Source organism: Sorex fumeus, unplaced genomic scaffold (genome assembly GCF_029834395.1).
Source record: "Sorex fumeus unplaced genomic scaffold, SorFum_2.1 ptg000095l, whole genome shotgun sequence".
Classification (NCBI taxonomy): Eukaryota; Metazoa; Chordata; class Mammalia; order Eulipotyphla; family Soricidae; genus Sorex; species Sorex fumeus.
The window spans coordinates 630,526-650,351 of NW_026606152.1; the positions used below are offsets into that span (position 1 = coordinate 630,526).

The 19,826-nt window shown below is 61.6% G+C and overlaps 1 protein-coding gene across 3 annotated transcripts; it reads left to right on the forward strand.

Annotated features, from left to right (window-relative positions):
* Positions 1-15,945: 15,945 nt before the first annotated feature.
* GFI1B (growth factor independent 1B transcriptional repressor) lies at positions 15,946-19,366 on the forward strand. Of its 3 annotated transcripts, none has more exons than XM_056132864.1 (6): positions 15,946-16,045; positions 16,379-16,503; positions 16,676-16,972; positions 17,391-17,528; positions 18,123-18,366; positions 19,182-19,366. In XM_056132864.1, exons 1-6 carry the CDS (start codon positions 15,946-15,948, stop codon positions 19,358-19,360), a joined length of 1,083 nt encoding a protein of 360 aa, XP_055988839.1. In that variant the 3' UTR covers positions 19,361-19,366. The 3 variants fall into 3 exon arrangements, with proteins under 3 accessions (XP_055988839.1, XP_055988840.1, XP_055988841.1); XM_056132865.1 differs by having other exon boundaries at positions 18,201-18,366; XM_056132866.1 differs by lacking the exon at positions 17,391-17,528 and having other exon boundaries at positions 18,201-18,366.
* Positions 19,367-19,826: the final 460 nt, after the last annotated feature.

The window sequence follows — 19,826 nt, forward strand, 5'->3', positions numbered from 1 at the left end:
GGAACCGTGGAGTCAGTGCAGGATCTTCCTAGCCAGCTTGGTAGGTGTGGGTGGTGGGTGATGTGCCCCCCCACTCTGACTCCAGAAAGGCAGCCAAGACTTATTTTGTTTTTTGGGGGGTGAGGACACACCCGGAAGTGATCAGGACTGACTCTTCGCCCGGGTCCTGTGAGATGCCAGGGATCTAGCCTGATTCCACTGCAGGCATGGCAGGTGCCTTACCCACTGTGCTGTCTCTGCTGCAGCTCCCCAAGCCTTCTTGACTGAGACCACCAGAAAACAAGTTTCCACCATCATGGCAACCTGGTTACCATGGAGCGAGCTCCTCGTGGCAGTGGATGGAGTCCTCATCTCTTTGTCTCGGACACCAGGACAATAATAATGCTTTTGGGGTGGGGGGGACTGGTGGGGGCTCAGAGAGGCCTGATGGTAATTAATGGGGCCACTGAGTGTACAGGGAGTGTACACCTTGTGTGCGAGGCTGAGTTCAAGTCCGGGCCACGTGTCATCCCTCCCCCAGCACTGCCAGCTGTGAGCAGTCACAGGACTGAGCATTACCAGGAGTGGGTCCCAGTCCTCAGCACTGCTGGGAGTGGCCCTGATTTTTTTTTTTCTTTAAAAAACCTCAGAGGCGGGACTGGAGCAATAGCACAGCGGGTAGGGCATTTGCCTTGCATGCAGCCCACCCAGGTTCGATTCCCAGCATCCCATATGGTCCCCCGAGCACCGCCAGGAGTAATTCCTGAGTGCATGAGCCAGGAGTAATCCCTGTGCATTGCTGGGTGTGACCCAAAAAAAAGCAAAAAAAAAAAAAAACTCAGAGGCTGGGTAGTACAGAGGGTAGTATCCTTGCCTTGCGTGCGGCTAGCCCGCATTCAGTCCCCACACCCCACAGCCGCTCTAAGTGTGATCCCTGAGCACAGAGCCAGGAGGAGTAATCCCTGAGCACTTCGAGGTGTGGTCCAAAAGAAAATTACATGGAACCAGAGAGATAGTAGAATGGGTAGGGTGCTTGCTTTGCACACAGCCAACTGGGTTTGATTCTGGCACCCACATGGTCTGCAAACTCACCAGGAGTGATCCCTGAGCACCACAGGGTGTGGCTCCCCAAAATCAACTTTTTTAAATTTTTTTTTTTAATTTTTGGGTCACACCTGGCGGTGCACAAGGATTACTCCTGGCTTTGCACTCAGGGAAGGGGAGAGGGCAGAGGAGGGAAAGGGGGAGGGGCGCTGATTAATGCAGAGTGGAGATCCCTGAATCCTAATTTTCTTTTTTTTTTTTTTGCCTGTTCACTACATTCCTCCATCATACCTTGTTCCACCAAATGCTAGATCCTTCTGTGTGCAGCCCAAGCTGACTTGACTTGGGGTGCAGAGATGGGAAGATTGCAGGGCCAGAGCCCACAGCATAGCTGCGAGGTCACTTTCCTTGCACTTGGCCAACCCCCATTTCGATCCCCGGCATCCCTTAGGGTCCCCTGAGCACCATCAGGAGTGATCCCTTGAGTGCAGAGCCAGGAGTATGCCCTGAACATCGCCCTGTGTGGCCCCTCCCAAACAAATCACTTATATCACTTGTCATCCTGTTCTCATTGATTTGCTCGAGCGGGCACCATAATGTCTCCACTCGTCCCTGTCGCATGCTACTGTAGCCCAATGGCGTCTGCTCGCTCCAGGAACACGAAGAGCATCAAACCGTTCATTCGGGGTCTTGACGAAGAAGTCCGACCATCTTGTAGGTGGGCGGCCAGGCATTCTTCTGATGCCCCGTGGAATCCAGTCGGTAACAGCTCTAGTCCAGCGGTCATCAAATAAATAAATAAGTGGAAAGACTAGGGAAGGAGGAAGTTTTGGGTTCTCTTCTACAAGATCGAAAACTCCCAAAAAATAGCTGGGGGCCATACCCACACCAGGCCCTGGGGGACAGATTTCAGAGACACAGTTGAGGCTGGGGGTGGTGAGGGGCAGCAGACTCTATTCCTGACCTCTGACCCAGGCACCCCTTCTCAACACCCCCACTCTCCTTGGCCTGCTGGCCTTCTTCGGGCATGCCCTGCCCAGGGGGGCGTCCTCCCCACCGCCCTCGAGGACCCCCTGCACTCACCGAGTTGAGTGGCACATGGACCAGCAGGACAGCAAGGGGCGGCCGCCCGTGGGCTGACAATGGATACAAGGCCTTTGGCGATGCCTTTTGGCTGAGGACCTGCAGGGAGATCATCGGCCCGGACCGCCTGCTCCAGGTCCAGTCACTGTGTCCAGGGCCAGCAGGGGGGCCGGAGCTGGGGTGGGGCTGGTAGCCATCTGCAGAGACCCAGGACTCTCCATCCGAGTCTCCCATCAGCCCTGCTCTGCTTCCTTCTGGCCCAGAAGCACTGGCCAGTCACCCAGCATTTGCCAGGACAGCACAGCTGGCCCTGGGAGCAGAACACTGATCAGCCCTGGGGTCTCTGCAGTGGCAGGACAACGCTGAGTAAAGGGGCCTGAGCGATTGGATAAGGCAGTGACCTGGCACGCAGCTGACCTGAAACCAACATGGTCCCCTGAGTCCCACCACGAGTGATCTGAGCACGAAGCCAGGAGTCAGCCCAGAGCACGGCCGGGTGTGGCCTAAAAGCCTAAAAAAATGAGAAAAGGAAAATGAAGATGGGGAAATCCAATTATTTTTATTATTTATTGTTTTCTATAAGGGTCACACCTGGTGATGCACAGGGTTACTCTTGGCTCTGCACTCAAGAGTTACTTCTGGCAGTGCTCTGGCATCATACGGGATGCCGGGGATGGAACCCAGGTCAGCAGCGAGTATGTCGAGCATCCTACCTGCTGTGCTTTCGCTTTGGCCCCAGAAATCCAATTTATGATTGGAACCCAATTCTTACTATGAAAATCTGCAGAAATAAAGTAGCTCTACTCTCATTTTGGAGTAACAGTGACTCTTTCATTGTTTAGGCGGAAAACTTTCTTAGACCAAAGAAAGAAAAAAGAGAGAGAATGCCAGCTAGGGGCCAGAGAGAGGGTATGGGGAAACCACTCTTGCATGCAGAGGACTCTAATTCGATCCCTGACACCACACACGGTCCCCTGGAGGATCCCACGGGCAGAGCCAGGAGTAAGCTCTGAGTACCACCAGTGGTGATCCAAACAAAAGCTTAAAAAGTGCTGGAGACATAGCACAGCGAGTAGGGCTTTTGCCTTGCACCCGGCCGACCCGGGTTCGACTCCCAGCATCCCATATGGTCCACTGAGCACCACCAGGAGTAACTCCTGAGTGCAGAGCCAGCAGTAACTTGTGCATCTCCGGGTGTGACCTAAAAAGCAAAAATAAAATAAAATAAAATCTACATTTCTGAATTTCTTAAAAATAATAATAATAATAAGTGCCAGCGAAGTGCAAGAGAGAAGGTACAGCAGGCAGGGCTCTTACCTTGCGTGTGGCCTACCTGGCCCCTCATAGCCCCACTTCAATCCCCACCAAGAGCGAAGCCTGAGCACAGAGCCAAGAGTAAGTCCTGAGCATCACCAGGTATAGCCTCAAAACAAAAATGATACCAGAGGGTCAGGAGCGATAGCACAACGGAGAGAGCGTTTGCCTTGCACACAGCCAACCCGGCTTCAATTCCCAGCATCCCATATGGTCTCTCGAGCTAATTTCTGAGTGCAGAGCCAGGAATAACCCCTGTGCATCACCAAGTGTGACCCAAAAAGCAAAAAAAAATTTAAAAAATGGTTCCAGATACTCAGTGTAGGTGGAATGGATAGAGTTGGACAAGGGGGGCCCGGAGAGAGAGCACAATGGGGAGGGCTCTTGCCTTGCACGTGATTGACCCGGGTTCAATCCCTGGCATCCTATCGGGTCCCCCGAGCACCCCCAGAAGTGATTCCTGAGCGCAGAGCCAGGACAGCGCCTTGGGTGGAGCTGTCGGAGTTTGGGGCCTCCTGACACACCCACACGCAGCGTCCTGTCAAGCCTCCATCTGAAACACCCGTCTCTGGGCACCAGGGCAGCACAGCAAAAGGACACCGCCTTGCATGCAGCCAACTCGAGTTTGATCCCCAGCACCCCGCAGAGTTCCCTGAGCACTGTCAGGAGTAATCACTGAGCACTGCCGAGCCGCCCCAAACAAAAAAAGTTCCGTTTCTAACCGAAGCCACCTTCTGCCTGACTCCCAGCGCCCAGAGAAACTGACCCAGTGCTGGACCCTCGCTGATGGCTGCGGTTCTGAGCCAGGAAAACCCCGACCTTTTCCAAAGGAAGCATCAGGGGGCGCTGTTGGACCGCACAGAGGGAGCTTGACAGAGCCGGGCTGTACAGGAACGCTGTGGGGCCAGGACTCACGGCAACTGTGTTGCACAAGGCCAACCAGGATTTGATCCCGGCACCCTGTGCCCCCGCCAGGAGAGATCCCTGAGCACTGCTGGGTGTGGCTGAAAAAGAACCACTGTAGAGGGGGCCTGGCTTCCTTCCTTCCTTCCTTCCTTCCTTCCTTTCTGTTTGGGACTACACCCAGCTGTGCTCAGGTTTACTCCCGGCTCAGCACTCAGGGGTCACTCCTGACAGTGCTCGGGGGGCCATATTGGATGGAACCAGGGTTGGACATATGCCAGGGAAGTGCCTTAACCCTGGGCAGTCCCCCAGCCCTCCCTGTCTCTTTTCCTCCCAGTGCTAATGACCTTGGAAGAAGAAAGCCTGTTTTGAAGGCCAGAGAGACAATATAGCGGGGAGGGCACTTTCTTTGCAGGCAGCATCCCCCACCCCACCCCTGGATTGATCCCTGAGCACTGCCAGGAGTAATCTCTGAGCACAGAGTTCGGAATGGACCCTGAGCATTCCCCAAAAGCCCCAAGAAATCTGTTGTTTCCTGCCCCAGGACCCTGCCCTCCTCCTCCTGGTAGACCCAACACAGCAAGGCATGTCCCGGAAACAGCTATGCAGGGTCCAGGCCTAAACTCCATGTCCCCGAGACCCATCCACTTTGCGGCCTGGGTCAGAATCTTTTCTGTTTTGTTCTTAGGCCACACCCGGCAGTGCTCAGGCCTTGCTCATGGCTCTGTGCTCAGGGGTCACTTCTGGTGGGACCCAGGGGTCTCACACATTCTGGGCCAGGAACCCGGAGAGGTGTGTGCAGGGCCAGTGCCTTCCCCGCTGTCCTGTCTCTCTGACTGTCAGAATCTCCTTTCTAGTGGAAGCAACGGTGTGCATCGGGTCCACTGAGCCCGGCCATTCAGCTGTCCATGGCGGTCACTGCTGTGGATGTGATGGACGTGAGCACAGGACCTGGAGTCTCTCTTGGGTGTGTGCAGGAAAAACTGAGATGTGGAATGGCTGGGGGTGCGGCGTGTGTGTGTGGAAGACCCCGTCCCACTGTCGTGCTGTCGGAAAGAGCACTCACAGCGAGTCCACACTGCTAGCCCCTGGGTGGGCAGTGTACTGGTGCCTGGACATATGTAGCACGTGTGCACAGACATGTGGGGACAGGTGTGGCCGGGAGGGCGTGGGGTCGGGACCCCATTGCCTGGGGGCGGCCTGCTCAGCCCCCCCTCCAGCCACTCCCCTTCTCCCGCTCACTCGCTTCTTCCGGAACCAGCCTCCCTTCCCCTGCGGGTGGGCAGGATAGGAGGCCACAGGAGGGGGTCCTGGGTGATAGCACAGCAGGGAGGGCGTCTGCCTTGCATGCAGCTGACCCGGGTTCGAACCCCGGCATCCCACGTAGTCCCCCAAGCACCGCAGGGAGTAATTTCTGAGTGCAGAGCCAGAGCCAGGAGTCACCCCTGAGCATCGTCGGGTGTGACCCAGAGAGCCTGAGCAGCACGTAGGATGTTTTCCTTGCACACAGCCAACCCGGGCTCAATGTCCCCGGCATCCCATGCACAAGTACTGCCAGGAGTGATGCCCCAAGTGCTGCCAGGTGTGGCAAAAAAAAAAAAAGTCCCGGGAAAAGAAGCTGGTGCCGCAGGAGACGAATTAACACAAGGCTGTAGGCTGGGAGCACAGGCAACGACGGTCCGGCACGATGGTCTGGCTCTGGGAGGCCTCCAGGAGGTTCCCTGGTTCCCGGCCAGTGGGGTCTCCCCATGCTACAGTCCCGCCGAGTCCCAGACTGGGGGGAGGGGGGTTCCACAGGGCCACTGCCTAGTCCAAACTCCCACGGATGACCCCACTGCCACCAAGGTCGTCACCAGCAGGGGGCGCGCCCCCACGGGTGGGAGCCCCGGGACAGACACGCACACATACACACGCCATCCTGACCACACCTGTCCCCATATGTCTGTGTACACGTTCTACAAGTGTCCAGGCACCACACCCACACGTGCGCCTGTACATCGTACATGCCACCTGGGACAAGTCAGCGGGTGGCTCCCGTGTCCCACTCATGGGCGAGTGGGGCCTGATCTCCCACACGGGGGTGGGCCCTGTCCCACCCAGACACGGTGACCATCGTGTGGCCAAATGCTCCTGCACCTCACAGATGAGGCCTACCTGGCCCCAGGGAGATGCCAGCTCTTCCCTACTCCCTTCCGCTCTTCCTCCCTCCTGCCATCCTCCCTCCATCCCTCCCTCCTCCCTTCCCTCCTCTTTCCATTCCTCCCCTCCTCCTTCCCTTTCCTTTCCCTCCATTCCTCCTTCCCTTCCCCTTCCCTCCCTCTTTCTCTCCCTTCTTCTTCCCTTCCCTCCCTCTGTCCTTTCTCTCCCTCCCTCCTTTCTCCCCTTCCCTCCTCCCTTCCCTCTCCTTCCCTCCGTCCCCCTCCATCCCTTCTTCCCTTCCAGGTCTGAAACCAGATGTCGGCAGCGCCTGCTCCTGGGGGCCCTGGATTCCCGTGTTATAAGCCTAGACAGGGACCCAGACTGGACTTCCAGAGAAAAGGCCGCCGGCAGGACGGGCTCTTAGGGGTCCTGGGGCCAGGGTCCGCCCCAGCTCTGTCTGAGACCTCAGCCTCAGTTTCCCTGCTGAGACCCCAGATGGCCCAGTGGGGCTCAGCCACCCACCGCCTGGCTCTGCCCTGTGTGCCCTGCTCCAAGCTGCTGGTGGGGCAGAGGCTCAGAGACAGCAGCTCTGGGGCGCGGGCGTGGGCGTGAGGGGTACCTGGGGCTGCCGGGGGCATCTCCGCGCGGCCTCACCCTCGGGGCTCACGAAGCTGCCCCGGGGACTTTGCTCTGCCACTATGGAAGGGCCGATGTGGGGGAGGGGGCTGCTGGGGGCCTCAGTGGGAGGCAGGACCTCGGGGTGCAAGCCTGGCTCTCCACCTGCTCTCCGGCAGCCCCTCTCCCAAGGCACTCAGGCCCTGCCCAGGGCCCATCAGAGTCCAGCGGTCCTGGCCTAGACGGTCACCCACAGGCACTCGCGAGCAGGGCCACCGGGGTTGGTGGGGACAGGACCTGGGTCCACACACGGATGCCCGAGAGGGAGGGAGGGGGCCGACGGGGCACAGAGGGACGGAGGCAGAGAACTGAGTGGAAAGATAGGGTCGGGTGCGTCTCGCAGGCTTTGTTTGACCCCTGGTGTTGCAGCAGGATTTAGAAGAATCGAGAATGGAGGCGCAGCCAGACTCTTGGGCGTTCGCGGGTTTTCCACGGAGGATGGGGGTGGGCGCCCCTGTGTGGCAATCAGGGGAACCGCATCTCTTCGGAGTGCCACCGCCTCGGGCATTCTGGGCCCGGGATGCCCCCACGCGGGCATGCAGGCACCAGCCCATGCAGGGGTGCCCAGGGCTGCTGGGTTCAGCTCATGAGCACTGCACTCCGAGAACTCGAAGCTCACCCTGCTCGCATGACTGTGGGCACCCAGTGCCCTAAGTAAGCCCAGGAGAAGGGCAACAAATCCTCAAACTTTCAGGTATGGGTGAAGGCTGTGAATTTAGAAGGGCGAGGGGAGCCAGCAGCACAGGGCAAGGCTCGTGCTCTGCACGCAGCAACCCCCGGTCCATTTCCTGGCCTCGCACAGTCTTCTGAGCACTGCCCGGCGTGGTCCCGGAGTGCCCTAAGCACTGTCAGGTGGCCTCGGGTAACCCCGCACCCTTAAGCGGTCAGCCCTTAAATTGCCTGAGAATCACTGCAGGGGTCCCAGGACTTCTTGAGTGCCCTGGGTGAGGAGTGGTCTGGCTTTGTTGGTGCCCCAGGAGGTGTACCCAGAAGGTGACCTTCCACTTAATGACAAGAATGGATGACAGGCATGACCAGAGAAGGAGCCTGTGGCCAGGGGAAGCACTGGGGCAGCCATCCAGGTGGAGGGGGCCATCAGTCTCAAGTCCTTAGGCAGGAAGAACTGAGAAGTGCTCCAGGGAGCACCTGGATCAAGCCATGCCTGAAGCGACACTTTCCTTTGACAGGAGCTGATTGTCTGGTTGCCGGGGAATAAAGTGAGTGCAGGCAGACTTTCTGCAGTTTGCCTTTGAAGAAGTATTCCTTCTTGGCAAGAATTCTGAAAAACACTGAAAAAAAAAAAAAAGACAAGAAGACCCAGGAGCTGCCCTCCCCTCTCAGTGCACGGCTCTGCCTGCTGCTTGGGCACGAGCGCGGGTATTCACTCTGGGAAGTGTCTCCCTGCTCTCCTGCACTCTCCTCCCTGAGCTCACCTCGAAAGGCGAGTGGCACCACCCATGCTGAGCCAGGTGCAGTCGCCCCCACCCGTGGCCCTGGGCCCCAGGCCTCTGCTGAAGCCTCCTCTCCCGGCCCCTCCTCCCTCCCCCTGCCCCCCCAACCCAGCCTGGGCTTGGCCTGAGAGAGCTTCCTCCACTGCCACCCCGGGTCGGATGCTCATGCCCACGCGCTTCGTACGCCGCGGGTATCCTCGAATGTCTCTGTGCCCCTCACCTGTGACCACCCCCGGCTATAGATTTCGGGGTGCTCACAGCAGCCCCACCAGTGAGGCAGGAAGGGGTGGGGGTCAGCTCCTGTTTGGCCTGTGGGGAAACCAGCACCTACATCCAGCAGGGGTCGAGAAACCTGTTATCAAAGTGGGGGTCAGGGACTCAAAGTCTGGGGGACCCCCAAGTTCGCATCTGAAGCCCAAAGTCCCCCAGGAAGATGGTGTCTGGAAGTGAGGTCGCGAGGTGGGACTTGCAGCCCCTAGAGGAAGAAGTGGCCCGTGGAGAGACAGGGCAGGGCAGAGGGGCCGGGCACTCTCCTCCAGTGCAGCTGACCAAAACACCCCCAGTGAATACATGAATCTTCCCTGAGCTAGGAACCATCTCCCTCTTGGTCCTTCTACCTTTTTTTTTTTTTTTAAAAAAGAAAGGGACTAGAGAGATAACAGAGGGGCTTAGGAGCTGGCCCTACTTGTCGCCCACCCAGCTTCAGTCCGCGCCCTGAGCACCTCCAGGAGCCATCTCTGAGCACAGAGGCAGGAGTAAGTCCCTGCACCGCTGGATGTGACCCAAAATCCTACCCCCCAAAAAACAAATAAAAACAAACAAAAAATACCCCAGAGGGACTAGAGCGATAGCACAGTGGGGAGGGCGTTTGCCTTGCACGCGGCCGACCCGGGTTCAATTCCCAGCATCCCATATGGTCCCCCGAGCCCCGCCAGTAGTAATTCCTGAGTGCAGAGCCAGGAGGAACCCCTGAGCATCTCGGGGTGTAGCCCAAGATGCCAAAAAAAAAACCAGAGAAGAGGTCAAGAAGCGGGGCACCTCAGCAGGCTAGGAAGAGTGATGAGAGGGGCTCGTGTGTGCGTGTGTGTGTGTGTGTGTGTGTGTGTGTGTGTTGGGGGGACCTCGTGGGCGGAGTCCTTGTGGGTGGGGCTCTCTATGGGCGGGGCCTTGTGGATGGGCTCCGTGTGGGCGGGGACTCGTGGACGGAATCCTTTTGGGCGGGGCCTTTGTGGGCGGAGTCGTTGTGAGAGGGGCCTGTGGGCCCGGTTCCTGTAGGCGGGGCCTCCTGCTCCAGGTCTGCAGCCCCCTCGCCCCCACCCCTCCCCCATCCCGTGAGGGTGCCAGGTGAGGGAGGACTAGCTGGCTGCTGGGGAGGAGGGAGACAGAGGCCCGGGCTGACCCTGCAGGCAGCCGTGAAGGGGATACCGAGGCTGTGGTCTTAGCTGGAGTGGCCCTGGAGGGTTTGGGGAGGGGCTTGTACAGAGCCGCCCAGTGGAGGGGGCCGGGGGGCCGGAGGAAGATCTGGCTGCTTCTGGGGCCCGCAGGGCGGCTTCCGACTGGTTGTTTAAGGGCCAAGTGGGCCTCGGCGGTCCACCCAGGTGCAGTCCCAGGCACCCTGTAGGACCCCCGGAGTGACTCTCTGAGCAGAACCGGAGTCAGCCCGAGCACCCCCAGGTGTGGCCCCCTCCAGAATGAAAAAAAAAAAGAAGATAAAGACCTAAACAAAGGATTCGGACCGGGCGAACCCTGCCCAGCGTGCCAGAGGTAGAGGATGGAGGCGGGTCACCGCGTCATCAGCATCCCGGCGCCTGGCATGGGGTGGGCACCGGGGCGGGAGAGGGCCTGCGGGTGTGGACACGCCCCCAGAGGCCCGCCCGGAAGGTCCCGGGATAGTTTTTCCCTAACGAAACTTCCCTCTTCGGGCTTTGTCTCTGGCCACACCTGGCGCGGGGGCTACTCCCGGCTCTGCTCAGGGGCGGGGGCCGACCGCGGGGGACGCGGGGCTCCCTGGCATCCCCCCTGCGCGCGGGCCAGCTTCCTGCCTCGGCGACCCGCAGGCCCAGCCCACGGCTGGCCAGGCCCACTGCCCGCGAGGCCGCCCCCGCCGCTCGGAGCGCTGGGCAGCCGAGGGATGCCGCCGGGCCCGCCCGCGCCCCCGCCCGCGCCCCCGTCTCTCCCGGGCCGAACCTTGGACTGGCCGCTGACGTCGGGCTTCCCCGCGGCCCGGCTCTCCTCGGGCAGGACCGCGCGCTGGCACGCCGCGCCGGGCACATGCAAATGAGCCTAACAGTGCTGTTTTGTGGCCCCCCGCCCTATGCAAAACTCCCGAAAAGAAGCGGCGCAGCGGCGTCCCTGGAGGCGGGGCCCCGGGGCGGGACTGTGCCCGCCGCGGCCAGGGCCCCTCCACGCGCGGGCTGGACGCGGGGGACCCCCGCTCCCCTCCCCGGCCGCCAGGCGGCGCTACGGTCGCGCCCGGGAGCGCCCGTGGCCGGTGGCCGGTCTCGCCTGGGGCTGGACACTCCGAAGCCGACCCCGCGGACCCCGCATCCCAGCAGGGGTGGCGAATTCCTGAGGGTGCGGCGGGCCGGAGACGGGGCGGGGGCGGGAGCGGGGCGGGGGGCCGGGTCCCCGGGCCGGGCACCGTCGCCCGCCCGCCCGCGGTGGCTCGCCCCCCCGGCACGCCCGCGCCCCTCTCGCGGGACAGGACTCTGATAAGCAAATGCAGCCCCGGGGCTGACCTCTCCATTGGCTGCTCGACGCCGCCAGATTTTGACACCAATAATCAGATTGGAAATCAGGGAGGGGAGCAGAAGAGGAAAGACAGAGGGGAGAAAGGAGAAGTCCCGGTGCCGAGTGACAGGCGGGCGGCCCGCACCAGCGCGCCCAGGATCCGGGCAGCCAGGACCCGAGGTGAGCGCCCGGATGGGCCCCCCGCGGGCACGGGCGGCCTGGGCACTTTTTTCTTTATTTGCTCGTGTCACCTGGATTGTTTCCAGCAGGCGACCCCGATCCTCCAGCAGTTTTAGGAAGAATCGGGAGGGGGGCTGGAACGCCTTCCACTGGCGGGGCTGCCTCTGGAAGGGGGGGTCCGACAGGACTCCAGGACTTTGCACTGGTGTCAGAATTCCGGGCCCCCCGAGTTCATGCGATTCTAGGCGGACAGGTGCCCTGGGAAGAGCATGTGGCATCACCCACGCGCAGGTGCCTGATTCACTGCGTGTCCCTAACCCCCTGGGGACAGGCTGGCTTGTCCCTCACCCAGCCCATCTTTGTCCAAGAAACAGTAGAGGGGTGGGGGGAGTGCTGAGGGACCTTCGAGCAGGACTGGGCGCCTGGCCCCCCTGAGTCCTCTGCCCTGAGACTGAAGAGCCTGCACCCCCTGCCACATCCATGCCCCCCAACCTCAGAACAAGAAAACTCAAGAAGCTCCCCTCTCTGCCTTTTGGACCCTTTTCTTTTTCTTTCGTTCCTTTCTTTCTTTCTTTCTTTCTTTCTTTCTCTTTCTTTCTTTCTTTCTTCCTTTCTTCCTTCCTTTCTTTCTTTCCTTCTTTTTTTCTTTCTCTCTCTCTTTCTTTCTTCCTTCCTTTCTCTCTTTCTTCCTTTCTTCCTACCTTTGGGCCCATTTTTGGAGGCAAGGCTAAGTTAGCTCGTCTGAGAATTGCGGCCTCTGCCAGGGACTGGCCAGGGCGGGTTGCTGAGGGGTTCCCGCAGGCACAGTGTTTAGTCTCCTGCTCTCCTGGGGGTGCGCCTGGATTTGCAGGCTCCGGAAAGCCGGGGTGGAAGTTGGGCGCCCCTCTAAGTGGCTCTGGCCCCGGGGCTGGGGGCTCCTGTGTGTGTGTGCTTGTGTGTGTGTGTGTGTGTGTGTCTGTGTCTGTGTGTCTGTCTGTCTGTCTGTCTGTCTCTTTGCTGGTAAACGGGTCCCACAAAAAGGTGGCTTGTTTGTCCTCTTGGTGTCAGGATTAGGGCGTTTTGGGGGGAGATCACAGTTAACTCTGGTCAGGTTTTGTTGCTGGGGTCTCTGGGCACCACAGACCCTATGCACAGAGGGGGGCAGCTTGGGAGTGTCCCTCGAGGCTCTGGGGAGTCAGGCTACCCGCCTCAAACAGCCTGCACAGTGAAGCTCGCTGTGACCTTCACAGAGAGCACAGTTCCCGCTGAGCTGGGCGGGCAGTGCGGCTGTGTCTGGTGGGGTCTCTGTGCCACACGCTTCCCGCTCCTTGGGGAGAGGAACATCAAGTGTACGCTGTTGGGGCCCCTAGAATGGCCAGGGGTCCCCCTGCCCTCAAATCTTACTGGAAAATGACTTTCGTGTTCTCCCTAAGTCACTTCCTTAAATAGACAGGAACCCCCAGGGGTCCCCCGGAGCAAACTTTGAGAAACAAGGGGCCTTCCCCAGAAGGGAAGCGCAGGGATGAGGTTCAGGGTCAAGGGAGGCTGGGGTGCAGCAGGCAGTCAGGGATTCTGTCCGGGGATATGAATCCAGGCTGGTTGTGAGGGCCCAGGTTCAGTCGCCCACTCAGCCCCTGTGAGAGGGGGGTCCGGGACTCCTGGCTGAGAATTCACAGGTTTGGACCTTGAGCCTCTGTAGCCGCCATCCTGCCCCAGAAACCCTGGCTGAGATTTTTCCGTGAAAATCGGGGACCCCCAGGACGACACTAGCCGCGAGCGTCTTTCCGGAGCCCCCGATACCATCGGCCTCAGCTCCGTGAAGAAATCTTGGGTTTCTTTCACAATCTCTGCTCTCAGAGTTTCTCAGCCCAGGTTCGTGTGAATCACAACTCGGGTTGTTAATTAACTGTGGGACAGGTGACTGGTTCCGTTTTTTTTTTAACTTGGCTCACAGGGGCCAAAAGGAAGTTCCTCGACCAAGCTGGGTCTCACGGGGCGCGCGAGACTGGGTCTGGGATTGGCCGAGTCCCTTCACCGGGTTAGCAGCGAAAATGTTCCAGGGAGGGGGGCGGTGGGCACCAGAGAAGGACCTTCCTCTGGCGGGGGACCCCAGAAACCATGGCTCTGGCTGGCTGGTGCCGGGGCCGAAAGGTGCATGTCCATGGATGCCCTCACTCTCCACCCACCCCTCGGGCAGCACTGGGTAAGAGCGTTCTGGAAAAGATCTAAGACATTTGCACCCTCTCTCCCCACCCCGTGCCGTGCCTGCCTGCTCCTTTCTGGGGACTGAGAGGTCCAGGGAGATGGACAGGTGGATGGACAGATGGACACGGGAACACGGCTCCACACAGCAGGGCACCACAGTCCGGGCCCCCAAGACTCTGTTGTGCTCCTCCCCACTGGCCCAGTGCTCCCCCAAGCAGGCTGACACCCCCCATGCCCCACAGGGCACAGCCGCGTAGGAAGAGTGGGCCTGAGGGTGCCGTCCATGCCGGGGAGCCCCGCAGAGCAGGGGCCCTCACCCCTGCAGTCCTCGAGTCCCCGGAGGCTTCCTGAGGGCTTGCAGAGGGGAAGGAAGGGGGGCGCGGGCCACCGGGCGTGGGGGCGGGAGGAAGACTGTCCTGGGAGATAAGGGCCATCGCGGCTGTGGATGACGAGGTGGCAGTGGTCACTGAGCTGGTGAGACAGCCGAGGCACCCCAGGACTGGGACCCAAGCCCTCGAGTCAGAGCTCAGAGCAGGGGGGCCCTTGCCGCCGGCTGTAAGACTCACCCCCCCTTGAGGTGTGGCGGCACAGGCCAGGGATGGGGCGCCCCCCAGACCTGTCTAGGCAGCCTTCTGGAAGTCTCTGTCCATAGGCAGAGTAGGCCGTCCACTCTAGCCCTATAGACAGACCCCCCAGCCCTGTCCCCAGCCCAGCCCTGCTCCTCCGTCTGTGCTAGGTCACGCCCAGGATGCAGTGGGCTGGGAGCCCCGTTCGTCATGGGCTCAGCCCCCCACCATGACCTGCACAAGGAGAAGGTCCCATGGTTCTGTGGGCATAGCCAGGGGTCCCTCCAGCCTGGCCCTGGTCATTTCTTAGGAGCAGGGTGGCCACCCCGCTGGGCTAATCTCCCTGCTCCCAGACTGGTCCCTGCCGGCCTTATCACTCCCGGCCACGGTCTGCAGGCGCAGGCGCCGGCCCGTTCCCGCGCTGGGCCCCATGGCTCCCGCTGCCCGTGGGCACTGGCCAGGGCCACAGAGGGAGTGGACCCGCTCCCCGGTGCTCATTTCGGGGCCTCCCCAGGTGCAGGGCTGGGGGTTGGGGGGACAGTGTGCTCCGGGGCTCAGGCGTTGAGCGCCCCCCCACCCAGGGACCTGGCGCTCCCCTGCTGTATGTCCCGGCTGCCACCCACGACCAGTTTCGAGGCTGACTAGGGGCACCCAGGGGTGCAGCAGGCTCTAATGTCTCCCAAACTCTATGTCCAACTCCAAGTCCCCTGCCCCCCAGACCGGTGGGGTTGGGCCTGTGGACGAGGCGTGTCCCTTGGGCCCCCGGGGTGAGTCCCTGGCACTGCAAGTCCAGCGCCCCGGCTCGGAGAGAGGGGAGCAGGCCCTGAGGAGGCCAGAGTCCCCCCTTCCTCTCTGTGGGTGTGAGCAGATGCAGAGCACAGAACCCAGAGCACAGGTGCCTGGCCCTGCTGGGGCCACCGGTGCCGGTGTCCACCCCACTGGAGGCCAGGGCAGCTTTCCAGGTTTGGGGCTCCCCGTGGGCCCAGAGGAGAGCCCCTTCTCTTCTCTTCTCTTCTCTTCTCTTCTCTTCTCTTCTCTTCTCTTCTCTTCTCTTCTCTTCTCGCGCATGGAGGTCATGCGGGAGGCGTGTGAGCACATGCGAGAGTATGCATGTGTGCATGTGTATCTGTGCACGTACACATACGTGTACTCATGTGTGCATGAGCGTGCATGTGTGAATGAGCATGTGTGTGCCTGCATGTACCGGCATGTGCATGTGCATAGCTGTGTGTGAGCATGCTTGCGTGTACCTGCATGCATGTGTGCATGTGTGTACCTGCGTGTGCTTGTGTGTACTGTGTGATTCTTCCTGTGTATATGAGCATGCGTGTGCACGTGCCTGTGTGTGTAAGAGCGTAGGTGCACGTGTGCACACACATGTACACACACGTGTCAGAACTGGCCGCTGCTTGGTTCTGGCACCTCCTCTGGTGACTGACGGAAGCAGAAACTACTGTTCCTGCCTCCTGGACAGAAACTGGGCCTCGATGAGCTGGTGCGGTCGCCTCTGGTGTGGCCGTCCTTGGCTTGTGGCTGCCCCCCCGCCATCTCTGCTCTGTCTCCACAGGGCCCTGTCCAGCAAGGCCGGCCCTGGGCGGTGTCTGTCCCTCTGCTCAGGGGAGCCGACCTGGACCCCAGGGCAAAGCACGCTGCTCGGTTCTTCTCACACCTCCCTTGCCTGCCAGGGCCAAGCCACGATGCCGCGCTCATTCCTGGTGAAGAGCAAGAAGGCGCACACCTCCCACAGGCCACGCGCGCGGGAGGACGGCCCGCTCTGGCCGCCAGTCCTTGGCCCCGGTAAGCCCCGCGCTCCAGTGGGCCACGGCTTCTCCCTCGGGGCCCCCAACCCGCCACACCCCACGCGGGGCTGCAAGCAGGAGCCCGGTGGCAGATGCCGCCTGGGTGATGGTGGACAGATGTGCCCATTTGTCCCGGCCCACAGCTGGCCGCAGTCACCGGGCTAAGGACAGGGGCTTGAGAAAGACAGAAGGGTTCAAGAACCTTCCTGAAGCCTCCTCCTGGCCCAGTTTTCTCTCCCACCTCAGAACCCATGCTTGAGCCCCAGAGATGGCGGGAAGCGGGTGTCTGGGGCCTGGGTCCCCCAGGCCTGATGGCCGGGTCTCTCCACAGTGCCACAGGAGTCGGGCCTGAGCGCCACCCCCGTCCTCAGCACGCTGCTCCCGAGCCCCGGCCTGGACTGGGCCCCCCTCAAGCGGGGGCCAGAGCTGGACCCAGAGTCCAGCCTAACCCGGACGGCCTTGCTGCCAGGTACCCGAGTCTCCAGGGAGGGAGCATGGGGCATGTTCAAGCCGGGTCCAGAGGAGGGTTGGTGGGCTGGACAGGGCCGAGACACTGCCCCACACCCCCAGCAGGAAACACTGGGGCTCCACCAGGCGTGGGGGAGCAGAAGGGGTTCCCCACTTTCAGACCAGTCACATGGCACCTGCCCCCACCCCAGAATGTGCCGCTGTGAGGCCCCATGCCATGGACTCACCGCCCTCCGACTGCCCCCCGTTCTACAAGCCGAGTTTCTCCTGGGACACCCTGGCCTCAACCTACAGCCACAGCTACGGGCAGGCCGCCTCCACCATGCAGTCCGCCTTTCTGGAGCGGGCCGTCAGCCTGTACGGCAGCCCCCTGGTGCCCAGCGCTGAGCCGCCTCTAGACTTCAGCGTTCGCTATTCCCCGGGCCTGGACACATACCACTGCATCAAATGCAACAAGGTGGGTGTCGGGGCAGGGAGGGGGCCCGAGCCTGCCCCCCGCCCCCGACGGCCCAGGGAGGGGCCACCTAGCTAGGTGCTTCACAGCCTTTGTCCTTAGCTCTTTTCCCTGTCCCTGGGGCCCGGCGCCTGGGGCCAGGAGGGGCTGCTGTCCCGAGAGGTCCGTCGCTCTCCCGCAGCACGGCCCAGCAGGCCTCAGCGCCAGCGTTCCAGCTGGCTCTGAAGTTTTCTGTTTTTTCTTATGTTTGGGGCCATACCAGGTGACTCCGGGCCTGCTCCTGGCTCTGTGCTCTGGGACCACACCCCGCGGGGTTGGGGGGGGGGACGGTCTAGAGTCTTGGGGACGGAGCCTGGGTCAGCCATGAGCGGGCTCCTGAGCGGGTGCTCACGGCCGCCCCCCCCCTTCACTGTCCCCGCAGGTCTTCTCCACGCCCCACGGGCTGGAGGTGCACGCCCGCCGTTCCCACAGCGGGACCAGGCCCTTCGCCTGCGACGTCTGCGGCAAGTCCTTCGGGCACGCGGTGAGCCTGGAGCAGCACACGCTCGTCCACTCCCAGGTGAGTGCCTGTCGCTCCCTGGCCCGGGGCCTGACCACAGAGAGGGGTGCCGGGTGGGGCGGGCCGCAGGAGGCGGTCACTGGCCAGTGCCGTCTAGGGACTCCTTGAGGTCATGGCTCCCAGCCTAGGCACAGAGGGGAAGCTGAGGCCCCGGGGGGGGGGGGGGGGGTGGCGCAGGGACATGTCTAAGACTGCGAAAGTGGAAGGAGGGGTCGGAGCAATAGTGCGGCGGGGAGGCCGCTGGCCGTTAACGCACCTGCCTGGTTTGACCCCTGCGCCCATATGGTCGCCTGAGTCCTGCCCGAGTGACCCTGAGTGCAGAGCCGGGGTCAACCTGAGCACAGTCAGGTGTGACCCGAAATGGAAGTGGAAAAAAGCAGAAGGATCAGGGCCCCTAATTCTGCAGTCCCACCCCTTGCTGGTTAATATCCCCCAAGGCGACATCTTCTCCACCACACGCCCGAGTGTGGGTTTTGGGGTGGGGGGGGGACGGTGCTGTGCGGGTCACTCGGGAAGGTCCTGGAGGGGCAGGAAGCCCTGGGGGCCGTGGCGGGGCCGTGCTTCCCCACCCCAATGGCCTGTCCTGTTCCTCAGGGGATCCCGGCCGGGTCCAGCCCTGCGCCCAGCGCCCCGCCGGCGCCTGACCCCCCGGCGCCCCGTTTCCCCCGGCAGGAGCGCACGTTCGAGTGCCGGATGTGCGGGAAAGCCTTCAAGCGCTCGTCCACGCTGTCCACGCACCTGCTCATCCACTCGGACACGCGGCCCTACCCCTGCCAGTTCTGCGGCAAGCGCTTCCACCAGAAGTCAGACATGAAGAAGCACACGTACATCCACACGGGTGCGTGGGCCGCGGCAGACCCCATGGGCAGCCGGGCGAGGCGAAGGGGTCCTGGGAAGGGTCCCTCCCTCTTCCTCCTCCCTTCCTCCTTTCCCCTCCTTCCCCTTCTCTTCCCTTCCCTTCCCTTCCCTTCCCTTCCCTTCCCTTCCCTTCCCTTCCCTTCCCTTCTCTTTCCTTTTCTTACTTTTCCTTTCCTTTCCTTTTCTTTTCTGTCCTTGGCCCACACCCAGTGACACTCAGGCTCACGCCTGACTCTGTGCTCCTGGCGGGGCTCAGGGGCCCCTGTGGGCTGTGGCGGACGGAAGCCCCCCGCTGTGTGTCCCTCTGCTTCCTTCCCCCCTTCCTCCTCTGCTCCTTCCGTCCGCATCTCCCTTCACTCCTTTCTCGCTCTCAGTTACTCCTCCGCGCGTCCAACCTTCCCGTCCCTCTTCACCTCCACTCCGGCGCTGTCACCTGAGCTTGTTCCTGGGCTGAGGGTTCCTTTGTGGTGGCCATCTGCGGGCACCGGCCACTCTGCCCAGCCAGAGACAGCTGCTGTCCCGAGCCGGGAGGGCACCTGCAGGGAGGTGCCAGCCGGGGCTTCTCCCTGTTTTATTCCCCTTTACTAAAGCAAGTGGGGGAGGGGGCTGGAGCGATAACACCGCTTGGAGGGTAGCCCTGAGCACTGAGTGGGGAGTAACCCTGGGTATCATGGGGTGTGACCCCAAAACCAAAATTGACCCATCAAGCCAGTGTGGGAGGGGTGTGGGGAGGCCCAGGGAGGGCTGGGGGCAGGGCTGGGCCGCTGCAGGCCCCTGACTCTCGTTGGCCCACAGGTGAGAAGCCGCACAAGTGCCAGGTGTGCGGGAAGGCCTTCAGCCAGAGCTCCAACCTCATCACGCACAGCCGGAAGCACACGGGCTTCAAACCCTTCAGCTGCGAGCTGTGCGCCAAAGGGTTCCAGCGCAAAGTGGACCTGCGGCGACACCGGGAGAGCCAACACAACCTCAAGTGAGGCCACGCCCCTCCCAAGCCCCCACCCGACAGCTTGGGTCCAGGCTCCCCGACGGCTGTGTGACCTCAGGCAAATCACTCTCCCTCTCTGGGCCAACTCTCCTCCTGCTGCCAAGTGCGGGATCTCTCCTGAGCCAACGTTAAAGCTGTGAAAAACTGGAGTGCCCCCCAGGGCAGAGCCCCAAGGTCACCGTCCCCTGCTGCGGGGCCTGGGCTGACCCGGACAGAATTCATCCCACCAGCCTCCGCGCACCTGACCAGTCCCCGCTCCCCGGCTTCCCTCTGGCCGCAGGTGGTCAGCGTGGCCACGGCCCTGGGAAACCTTGCTGCCCCGCCCCTGGCTGACCCTTTCGCTGGCACCCAGTGCCCAGGGTGGTGCCGGGTCTGGGCTGGAGCCAGGGCTGAAGAAACCCTCGGCAGTCCCTCTCCTGCCGCGCATACAAATAAAGGCGGATTTGTTACCCAGG

What these genes read in the sequence shown, in the direction of transcription:
- GFI1B (XM_056132864.1), top strand. Translation starts at nt 15,946, where the DNA reads ATGCCGCGCTCATTCCTGGTGAAGAGCAAGAAGGCGCACACCTCCCAC. An exon ending in GCCGCCAGTCCTTGGCCCCG is followed by an intron (nt 16,046 to 16,378) that starts GTAAGCCCCGCG and finishes GTCTCTCCACAG; the next exon opens with TGCCACAGGAGTCGGGCCTG. An exon ending in GCACACGTACATCCACACGG is followed by an intron (nt 18,367 to 19,181) that starts GTGCGTGGGCCG and finishes GTTGGCCCACAG; the next exon opens with GTGAGAAGCCGCACAAGTGC.